The sequence below is a fragment of the Grammomys surdaster genome, unplaced genomic scaffold, assembly GCF_004785775.1.
Source record: "Grammomys surdaster isolate TR1022 unplaced genomic scaffold, NIH_TR_1.0 198, whole genome shotgun sequence".
Lineage (NCBI taxonomy): Eukaryota > Metazoa > Chordata > Mammalia > Rodentia > Muridae > Grammomys > Grammomys surdaster.
Genome location: NW_021604643.1, coordinates 4,003,971 through 4,015,384, shown reverse-complemented (window position 1 = coordinate 4,015,384; position 11,414 = coordinate 4,003,971). Strand labels below are relative to the sequence as shown.

Sequence of the window (11,414 nt, the reverse complement as noted above, 5' to 3'; positions counted from 1 at the left end):
TACTTACAGCATCCAGTATACTTACTTACAGCATCCAGTATACTTACAGCATCCAGTATACTTAAAGCCTCCAGTAAACTTACAGCATTCAGTATACAACTTACAGCAATGCTACATCTTGGTATCTATTTTCCAGGCTCCACTCAATCAAGTTGGGATAATAAACCAAAATTAACCACCAAAGATAATAGGAATCTTTAGATTGTTTTTTAAAATAAAATAAATATATTATTAGATATATGTGCTTCACACTGGTGTGTGCTCTTGCCTCAATCCTCAGCTGCTCAGTTCTTATGCTGGACACCAAGGGTAAATTCATGCATTTGGTCACAATGGCCGAGTGAAAATTCTATGCCTACTTATGTAGATATCAGTCTGAATAAAATTGTTTCAGATTTTCTAGAATTCCAAGGAGAACGTGATTTTTTTTTCTTTCCCGGGTGGCTGATAGTACACTGTGTCTCTAGAACTGCCATATCGAGAATCTCATGGGCTCATCCTTGCCCCACCCCCACCCCCATGTTTAGTTATGCTAGCAGTAGATAGGAGTGTTTTATCCTATTTCATTTCATTTGACCTTATCCTGGGGTGAAGGATTGTGGCTACCTTGACCATCTGTGCTTCAACAGAATCTCATCATGTTTCAAAATGGTTTCTTCATCTCCTTGCCTACATTCACTCACATAGACTCAAGGGTATCATCTCTCTTCTGTCTTTTCCTTCATGCCCTTGCTCTATGTTCCCTCCACTCACAACATGAGCAAATATCCAACTTTGGATCGGTTCTTACGATGTGCAAGGGCAGTTCTGACTGCAGGCTCTCTCGGAGTCAGTTGTTCTAATGTTAGAGAGGCCCCAGCAGCTTCTGCAGTCTGCAAGCCACTCCCTACCAGTGCCATGATGCTAGGATTTCTCAGTGAATGTTACTGTGAGAATGGGAGGGGGTGCTTATTTTCAGAAGCAGCAGTGATCTATCTGTAGGAGGTTCTAAAACCATTCATGAAAACACGTATGTTTGCCCTTTTTGTAAATCAACCAGGAGTCAGTCTCCTCTAAAGGTGAGTTCATGATCTTTCTTACAGGAGGCATGAGTGATGCTAATGGAATTTCTGCTGTTTTATCTGTTAGCCATAAAACATAAAACAGGAGAGGATTCTCCTTGCCATTCATGTGGTTTATTAATTTCCAGGGTGAATTAATGGAGGTCTAGAGAATGCTCCAAAATGGAGCTTTGTTCCAAACAAGTATTATATTACTTTCCTAGGGTTTTATAAATGAGCCATTGACACAGAATAAACTAAATTGTACAGCTTTTTATTTTATCCTCTTGGGGGAGGAGTGGCAGATTAACGTGGAGGCCCAGGGTCTTACTATGTAGCCCAGTCTGGCCTCAAATTTACAACCCTCCTTTGATAGCCTCCTGAATGCTGGGATTAGAGGAGTGTGCCAGAGAGCTCTTTGCAGAAGGATTGATGCTTGCCCATCACAGAGATCTCTGGATCATGTAACTGCATCCGAGAAATGAACATAAACCAGTGCCAAATGTTTCCTGATATAAAAGAATTAATACTGAGCTAAATGCTTATATTGAATTTTTAGTGCATCCCGCCTTTATAACATTATGAAGATTTGATTATATAAGTAAATAGCTCAAATTAATTTAGAACAAAAACTTGCCTTGATGTCTCTCTATATGAACTTTTAAATGTATTGATAGCAAATGTGAAAAATGCACTGTTCTCTGTACCTTACGTTTAAAAACTCAGACTTCAAAACGTCCGTGTGATTAAAAGGTAACTCATGTGTTCCTTTAGTTTTGATTGCTCTAAGAGCAAGAGAGCTGGGTAGATGACTCAGCAGTTAAGAGCGTTTATTAAGGAGTGAAGTTCAGTTCCCAACTCCCACATGGTGCTTCACAACCATCCCTAACTCCTGTTCCAAGGGATCTGATGCCCTCTTCTGACCTTCATAAACACACATGTGATGCACAGACATACATGCAACCAAACATTCATACACATAGTTTTTAATCTTAAAATAAAGAACTTCTCACAGATGCCTTAAATTTGAAAGTACATTTTAATAAAAATGATATCTGTGATAACACAATGGGTCACGTGGTTGCTCTTGCTATCAATTGAGGAACTGATTCCTAGATCTCTCCTAGTTGTCCAAATATACCACACTCGCGTCTCCTGCTGTTAAATCGTGCTGTGTTTGTATAGAAGCTGTTTACCTGCTCTCATGTGCTTTAGCTCATATCTATATTACCAATGGTGCCTGAGACTATTGGAACATTACTTAGATAGTTGTTACACAATAGTGTAATGATAGGAAAATAGTCCAAATGTCAGCATAGTCAGAGGTCCTTTAAATTTTTTTATTGCAGGTTTATTTCCTGGAGGTGTGGATGTGGCATTGTGTGCATGTGAGAGTCAGAGGACAGCTTAGAGGGGTCAGTTCACTCCTTCTGCCATGGGGGTTCTCGGGATCGAACTAAAATCATCTAGGTTTTGGGTAGGCATTTTTGCTTTTGTAGGGACCTTGTTGGTCTAGATGAACTCTTAAAAAGTATCTCTTATCTGTATTTCACATCCATGAATGTGACATCTCCCTCTGAGAGGAGCTGATGTGCTTAGAATCATGGCATTTTTGGTCTAATTCATAAAGATAACTAGACATATTAATAAATCCAAAAGATCATCAAGTGTGATGCAACATATTTTGAATCCACCATTTTTTTTAATATCTTAAACTGGCTTTTAAGATTCATCATTTAATGTCTTTCAACTTTCCATTTTTGTTTTAAAAACCTGTTAGCCTCCTTTTCTCAAAGAGTAGCCATGACTCTGTCTCCAGCTGCTTCCAGTTCAGTTGTTGCACAAGACAGTCTTCTTCCTCCTTTTATGGCTCAACACAGGAAGTCTTCGACATATGAGAACAGAAGCTAGGATAGGTGCCATGGTGTTGGTAGTGAGATGAGGCTTGGGCAGACCTGAATTTGTGAATCTTACTGCTTCTCTAAAAATACTTTCTCCTTGGAGAAGGAACAGCAGAGCTTGAGGGGCCTGGGGATTAGTGAAGAAATGAAATTGGAAAAGCCCATTGATTCACCTGAACACAATGGAGCAGCTGGAACATTTCTGTCCCAGGTGGATTCTGTCAGAAATGTCCTGCAGGGGGGCCCAGAAGCAGTGTTTCCCTCCAGTCCATAGAAACCTCCACAATACTCGCCACAACTGAATATTCCCTGGCTCTTACTGAGACAGATGAAATTTAACTGGGGAGGGTGGGTGGGTAGGGAGCAGAGAATCTGAGTTTTGTTGGGTCCTCCATCCCTTGGGTTCTTCTTTACACTTGGGTAGTTCTTTGGCTTTACCCAGAGCTTGCCAGCTTCTCTCATAAACCCGTATCTGCAGAATGACAAGCTCCAGGATAGTAGCCCATGCAGCTGCAGGAACTTCCACTGCCCAAGGTCAGCCCAGGATGGAGTGCACCAAACAAAGTTATGACACTGTTCTCTGGGCAGGCCTCTGCAGGTGAGAACTGCTTCCACTTAAAGGTGACAAAAGGCAGTTTCTGAGTTTTTTTCTGAACTCCACAAAAGGCTTGACATAGAACCTGAGCCCCACAGTGTGTTTGGCACCAGGTCTTCATGTCTTCATCAGAAAGCTGAGCAGCAGGAACCTGGCATGAAAGAGCTGGCTTTGCATCTCCAACAGGTCCTCCCACTGCACACAACCCTATCTTTACTGCTTTCCTAAAGGGACTCCTCATGGAGGTCTCTAAGCTATAACTGTCCATTCATGAACATTAGTGTGTCCTCTGTCAAGAGAAATAAGATCCCTGTTCATAGAAAGCCCACTTGGTGGTCTCATCGGACATGTTCATACCCCTTCAGCCTGTTTCTCATGTAAGTTAGGTGACATCCCCATCTGTCTTCATTTTGTGAGTTAAGTTTTACTGCCTCCACATTGTCTGCTGTAACCCTAAACTGGGAACACTGGCTTCTGGGAGGTGGGGATTGCAGGGTCAGGAAATGCGCTAGGCCACTGCCTGTCTCAGCAGCTCCGTTAGTTCCCTGCCTTAGCTCTCAGGGAGCCAGTCTTCCTGGATTCTGGGTAAATTCTAGGACAATTGGTTTTCTGTTCAGGTATCTTTTGGCTATCATTCAAAGGATTTATTTTGCTTTGCCTTCTATTTCTTCCTGGCTTCTAAAAGCAACTTTTTGCCACCTCCCCATAACCCCCTTAACCCCACAGCTTTTTTTGTGTGTGTTATTTGAAATAAAATTAATACTCTACCTTGTATTGTTTTCTCAGTACCAGAAGTATAGGGTCTTAGTGTACAAATATTTTTTTGTTTTGTTTTGTTTGTTTGTTTGGTCCATTTTCAGTTCTTGTGTTTGTAGTCTTGCTGTTTTGTATCTGCATAAGATTCCTGGGTGGAGTTTTAGAGGCCCCTGGAGAAGGGAAGAGTTAGGGATTAGGAGAGACTCTTGGATGAGTACTAGAAGGGGTAATTTCATCTGCATAGGACAGTCCTTTGTGAGTAGTTCAGAAAGTGCAGCACCTACGTAACTGGGAAGAATTTCTGTTCAAATATTGTAAAGTCACATGTTTTATTTCCTTTGATTGACACACACAATACAGGGTTTTCATATCTTATAAAAAAAACTTATTTGAACAACATATAAAATAAAATATTAGGTAATCACAAAAGTGTCATATGGAGATGCCCAAATCACAATATTGAAGCACACATTAGCAGACACTACTGGACAGTCCAGTCAAGAACATTACTGTAGGAAAGCTCCCAGCCCTGCAAGGCCAGAGGCCCATAGCCCTCACCCAAAGTCAGCAGAGAGTCTGTAGTGAGGAGAATAGAACATGCATTATCTATATTCACTGTGCACAGCAGAGTAGTAAGAGACAGGAGTCCATTTACCCAGTGCTAATCAAAGAAAGAACAGTTGCTTAAAGGGAAAGGGGGCAAAATCATCTAAGTGTGGCATTCCAACAAGAGATGGGGTGGGGTGGGTAGGGTGTCTTGATGCTCTCCTACTGAGATGTCAGCAATTGTAGTGACAGAAAGCAGACAAGAGGTCCTTTGGTGAATCTGTTACTGTCCTGAGTGTCTTGCCAGCTGTTGTCCAGTGACTTTAATATGGAAGACAGTTGCACAGAGAGGCCAGGCAAGCAGCTCACACAGCAGGCTCTTAACACCGATAAGAAATGAAAAGTGCAGACATGCCTAACCTAATGATGGCCATATGCTCTGAAAAACACATTTCGCCATTGTACAAACATAATAGATTATATTTACACAAACCAAGATGATACAGCCTCTACAAGCATAGGCTGTGTATATAGACTGCAAATCTATGCAATATATCACTGTCCTGAATACTGTAGGCAATTGTAACACAGTGGCTTTTGTGTATCTGAGCATCCCTCAATGTCAAGCGGTAAGTAACAATATGGCATGATGGGAATTGTTCAGTTTCATTGTAAGATTAGAGCCCATCATGTATATGGACATTTGATATGCTCTGTCATATATGACCCCCATTGTATACATTGGCATCCCTCTGTTGGCTGGGATGTCACTTAGTGACTTACAACTTAGTAACCATCATTGGAATTTAGTTTCAAATATGCAGATGGGGAAATGGAAAGTAAACAGAGAGGTGTCATTTCCCTTATTTATATTTAAGACTGAACTTGTAAATGAAGTTGCTAGTTGGCTCTTCTCTCTTCTGTGATGTTGCATGCTGAGTTGCTCCTGGAATGGGATTCTCATCATACCTGGAGGAGTCCATGGTAATTGAACACCAAAATTCCCTTTCCAACCAAAATGCTTGGCCCCTGCTTGGAATAAAAATCTGATGTGAACAGAGGGTTCCTTCTCTCCTCCATTTGCAGGAGTAGCCCCAGCAGGCTCATTTCAGACAGATGGCAATTAGCCCAGCAGCATGGCCCAAAGCCATGTTTTAGAAGATAATTGGCTAAAGTAGGGGGATGGGGAAGGAGAGCTAAACCAGCCACTCTTCAATTAAAAACCACCCAGTAAAAAACACTAGCAGTTTTCATCCCTAGAGGCATGCCTTTGGATGTTCATTTTTCCCCTGAATAAATGAATAAATGTCTACATGAAGTCAGAATGTGGAGTTTCTGTTTCGAACAGGTAAATGAATCGGCTCAGATCTTTGATTTATGCTCACCAGTCCCTGTGGCCCTGCCACAACTGCCATTGTAGAAGGCATGATGTCATTACCTACCTTCACTCCCTCTTGCCTGCTGCCCCCTGCTGCTGGAACCCGACCTGATCTAGCACAGTTCTGAAGGCTGAAGGAACAAGGCTTTCCTTTTATAATGTCAGTTTGGGAAGTAGAGGAGGCTTTTTTTTTTTTTTTTTTTTTTTTAAAGAAAGTACCGAATTGTCAGAGGAAGAGCACATACCAATGCAGACATGACTCAGACACAGGCCAACACTATCAAGCTGCATAAACTTGAACAACCTGGGCAGTCTTTAAGATCCTCAGTTTCTCTTCTAGAAAAAGATGGTACCAGCTGGGTTGTGGAGGAGCTTGCATGAGAAGGCCCCTTCCACATGGTTTCTTTGTGTTCTTGATCTGCAGTGATTGATGTCAGTCTATTCTGTCTCTTCTTTGCCTCCAACCTATCTGTGTGTGTGTGTGTGTGTGTGTGTGTGTGTGTGGTGTGTGTGTTTGAAACCAAAGATTTAAAGAGTATTTTAAAATAACAGTATTATTAAGAACTTTTTAAATTTAATCTTAAAAACTGTTCTAAAGTAGGGTTTGTTGGTTGGTTGGTTGGTTGGTTGGTTGGTTTTTAATGCTTCAAATACAGAAGAAGACATAAGTTGATTTTGAAACATTTGAGACCGCCTTTGTCCTGGTGTAAGGGAATGAGCCTTGTTACTGGGAGCTTCCTTATCTTGCTGCCTAATTTCGAGCTGTCTCGAGTGAGTTTTCTGGCTTCAAGGTCACAGTGACAGCTTGCTTGAAGCAGTCACATAATCTCCATGTTCGCCTTGACTTCTTCACCTGTAAAACACAGGACTAATGTTTGCTTGGGGTGGACTGGCATGGGACCAAAGACTCCGTCCTACTGGGGGAAGAAACTAAAGCAACAGAGTATTGCACCTGGGGGAGACGGACCCCAGAATTCTATGGGAACAGAGATCTAATCTGCCTTAGGACTCTGGGCCAAGCATTGATAGTAACATTTAGGAGAGAGAGTTGTACTCTGCTCAGTTTTCATGTGGTTCTTTGAGTGGTTCTAGGAAAACTCAGTTAATACGAGAGCTGAATCACAGGAAGAAACATAGTGAGGCTAACCCTACGTGCTCTGACTTCTTCATGGGAAGCTTCATACAAGGGCTCTGAGCACAGCCCAGCAGGATCTGAGCAGGGTGTATCTGCAAGCTGGTGGCTTGTCTGGAGTTTATCCAGTGTGTGGCTGGACTGAAAATTTGTCCTTACTAGTCCAGTACCACCAAGTCCTTCAGTTTATGAGCCAGATCTTCCTTGACAGTAGAGCTTGCCAGTGGAGTTCAAGTGAATAAATTTCAGGTCTTTCTTTTGGTACCTATGTGTAGTGTAGATTTTACAGAAGCAATCTGAATCCTAGGTTTCTCGCCTGTGTACTGAAGAGAACAGCACTCATTTCACAGTTGTTCTGAAGATTAAAGGGGGTGACTTGGGTAGATTCCCCAGCATAGTGACTACGTTAGTATTTGTTAGTATCAGCGTCCAGTTATCACACAGGAGAGGTCATTGAATATCAGAGTGAGGCTCCTTTAGGGCACTTTTCTACTTATCTGTATGATCAGAGTCTTGACACACAGTCTTTTGACACATGGGCTGTGGCACATAGAATCGGCATATTCTATTCCCCATGTGTTGAGTAGGTAATTGTAACTTGGTAGACTTAAAAAATAACTTGTATTTGAAAAATTTAGATATACGCTATCCAGGAAAGGACTGCTGAGTGTCGACACGCCCTGAGGATGTAGCTGAAGTAAGTCAGGCACAAAAGATTGTGTAACTTCGTGTCAATGAGGAGTCATCAATAGTCAGATAGACAAAGCAGAAATTAAGGGTGTTTGCCAAGGCTGGGAGTGGGGTTCCATTTTGTAGGATTAAAAGAGTTCTGACAATTGATTCCACAACACTGAATTATTTCTGTGTTAGTTAAAAGATAATTCAGAAGGGATCTTAGGAGACAATTCAGTGCTTGTTGTTTAAATATAAAGAGCTGAATTCATTTCTCTACCAGCCATGTAAAAAGCTAGCCATACATACATATATAGCCATGCTACATAGCCATGATGCTAGGGCTGGAAACATGGAGGCAGGTGGAGCTCTAGAACTTACTGGTCGACCAGCTAACCTAGCTGATTCCAGGAGCTGTAGGTTTTGTGAGAGACCCTGACTCAAATAATGAAGTGGAGAGCAACTGAGGAAGAAGCCTAACATTGAGCATTGCTCAATATTATTTATGGTACCAAATGTCAGGCACTATACCAGGCACAAAGAAGGCTACTGTCCATGTAATGGTTAGTATTAATTATCAACTTGACACTGAGGAGGCAGGCTCTCAGATATACCTGTGAGAATGTCTATATCATTGGTTCTCAACCCGTGGGTGAGCCCCTTTCACAGGAGTCTCATACAGATAGCCTGCATATCAATTATTTACATTAGTATTCATAAAAGTAGCAAAATTACAGTTACTAAGTAGCAATGAAAATACTGTTATGATTGGGGTGGGTCTACAACATGAGGAACAGTATTAAAGGGTCACAGCATTAGGAAGGTTGAGAACCACTGGTCCAGATTAAGGCTAGCCTGTGATGATAGCTGTGAGGAGGGATTATTTTGATTAATTCACTCAAGATGAGAAGATCCATCATAATTATGGGTAGGGCCAGTCTCTGAGTATTGAACTTGATCTGGTCAGGAAGGCCAGGCAAGGCCAAGAGTAAAGGCAAGCAATAAAAGCAGGAGGAGGAATGAGCCTGTTTGAAAGGGCCAAGGAGGGTCAATACAAGGGCAGGCCAGTATAGATGGGTTATAGAGTGTAGAAAGAAGTGCCTTCAAGGAAAGGCTGCTAAGGACAGTGGACCCACACCATCAGGCCCCCTGGTTTACCTTTGTCTGACTTCTTGAGGGTAAGGGAACACATTGAGGGTTTAACATAGAAACAAATAGGAAAGCAGGCATGTGTTTTTGACAAAATCAGTCTTAAGAAATAATTGTTTTTATTTAAAGAATCTTATAAAATTCCTAAAAGCTTTCTCTCTCCCAGGGCTTTGCTCTAGACCTTACTCTCTTTTTATGTCCTGGTAAGGGTAGAGAGGAAAGCCCATGTAAGTTTAAAAGTCACTAATTTTAATCAACTCAGTAGCTATTATGTATGTATTCTAGCCTCTTACTCTGGAAAGCACATTATGATAAGTAAAATATATAAAAATAAATCTACAACGTGGTATGTATGAAGAGTCAATAAAGTGCTAGAGATGAGAGAATTTGATGACATTTGTAGAGTCTGGGTGTTCTGTTGAGACACTGAAAATGAATGACTATAGGGAGTCACAATTAATTAATTGTTCCATGAAAAATAATCTTTGGCCTTCGTCACAGCAGAATCTCTGAGTTGTATTAGTGAGATTTTTCACCTAAGATTTTCTTTTGACAGAAACACTATTAGACAACTTTTCTCTATTTGTAACAAATTATGAAATGCTATTTTCACTTTGTAAAGTGCATTTATTTAAAGGGTATAGTGTGAGTAATTTTAGTTCTGAGATAGTTTTGCCTTCATCTTTGCTGGAAACCTTATTAACAACCAAACTGTTAATAAAAAAAATAAAGCACTACTTAGATTTGGAGATGAATTATAAATACCACATATAATTGATTCCATTTATCATAGACAATATTAGAAATATTGAGCTTCATTATATAAATATTTTACTACCTTTTTAGCAGATTCTCAATCTGAGAGAAATATGGGATACTGGGATCCTATTTTCTAGGTCATGTCTGGACTTCTCTGTAGATTAAAGACCAGTGGGATAGTTCAATGATATATACTTCTTGGTGGTAGGAGTTTTGGGGCTCTCCTTAAATATGGATTGGAATGAACCTCTATCATATAGATACTTGGCATGACTGCAAATGATGCTTCATTGCGCAAGGATCAAGTACATGTTGGCAAGTTATCTTTCTCTTCTCCAAAAGTTTAGCTGCTCAACTCCTTCCTGCACACTGAAGCAGCTCCATCACTGTCAGTCAGAACAGCAGCAAATCCTTCATGTTCAGAGTGGCCAGGCAGATGTCTGACCTGTTTCAAAGACATGAGGGAAGGAAGATGGATAGGCATTACCTCAAAGCTTCTGATAGACTCTTTGCAAGCCCTTCCCACCAACCTGTTACCCAGGATGTGAACTAATACTGCCAGGGCTCCTTTTGGAGTTTGCTAACTGTTCTTCACTCATTGTTTTTCTCTTAGGAACTGGTGAGAGCGGGAAAAGCACCTTTATCAAGCAGATGAGGATAATCCATGGGTCCGGCTACAGTGATGAAGATAGAAAGGGCTTCACGAAGCTGGTTTACCAAAACATATTCACAGCCATGCAAGCCATGATCAGAGCAATGGACACCCTGAGGATACAATACATGAGTGAGCAGAATAAGGTACCGTACTTGAGAGGGTTGGCTGTGTCTGAATGCACGCCTTCCTAGTGGGGTCAGTGACCGTCTTTGAACAAAAAAGTTTGCTAAGTGATTTGGTCGAGTGCCAGATTATTTGAGGTCTTTACTCAGTGGGGGAGGAGCTACTTGGGAGGCATGATGCATTTTGACAGTCCTATTGTTCTTATTTCAGCCTGATATTTTCTGTAGGAAATGAGCTTGTGGTGTTATGTAGTGTACAGAGACTGAAACTTGGGCATTTGCTGGCATTGCTCATTTCAGGGACTGGCAAAAGAAGATGCCCATTTTCCCTCTGAGTAGAGAGACCCATTGTTTACCTCAGTGGGAAAATAATGCTGCTGGTTTTTACAGCTTCTAGCTTTCCAAGAGTTCTCAGTCTCAGGAAATATGTTCACTAATGTGCTGTAGACTACTGGAGTCTGTGTAGGGAGCTGGCCTTTCTTGGGAACTAAGTGACATTTTATGAGAGCAGCTCTGGTGTCTGTGCTGAAGAAGTGCTGTCATGATGTGAGCACACCAAGCTGACATTCGATTTTTGTTGTCGCTGGTCATTCATGATGCAAATCTCCGAATAATGAAGGGAAAATAAAGAAGGGAGGAGGAGCCAAAGAGCATTGCATACGCTACATTGGAGCAGGCTGGAGTTTGTTTTGAATCCATATATGAAATA

General features: G+C 41.3%; 1 protein-coding gene across 1 annotated transcript in view; it reads left to right on the top strand.

Moving 5' to 3' along the window:
- Gna14 (G protein subunit alpha 14) overlaps positions 1-11,414 on the top strand; it is a 158,577-nt gene that overhangs the window by 78,416 nt on the left and 68,747 nt on the right. The window contains exon 2 of the mRNA XM_028770068.1: positions 10,542-10,726. Within this exon, the coding sequence (XP_028625901.1) occupies positions 10,542-10,726 (185 nt within the window). The remainder of the gene's footprint in view (positions 1-10,541; positions 10,727-11,414) is intronic.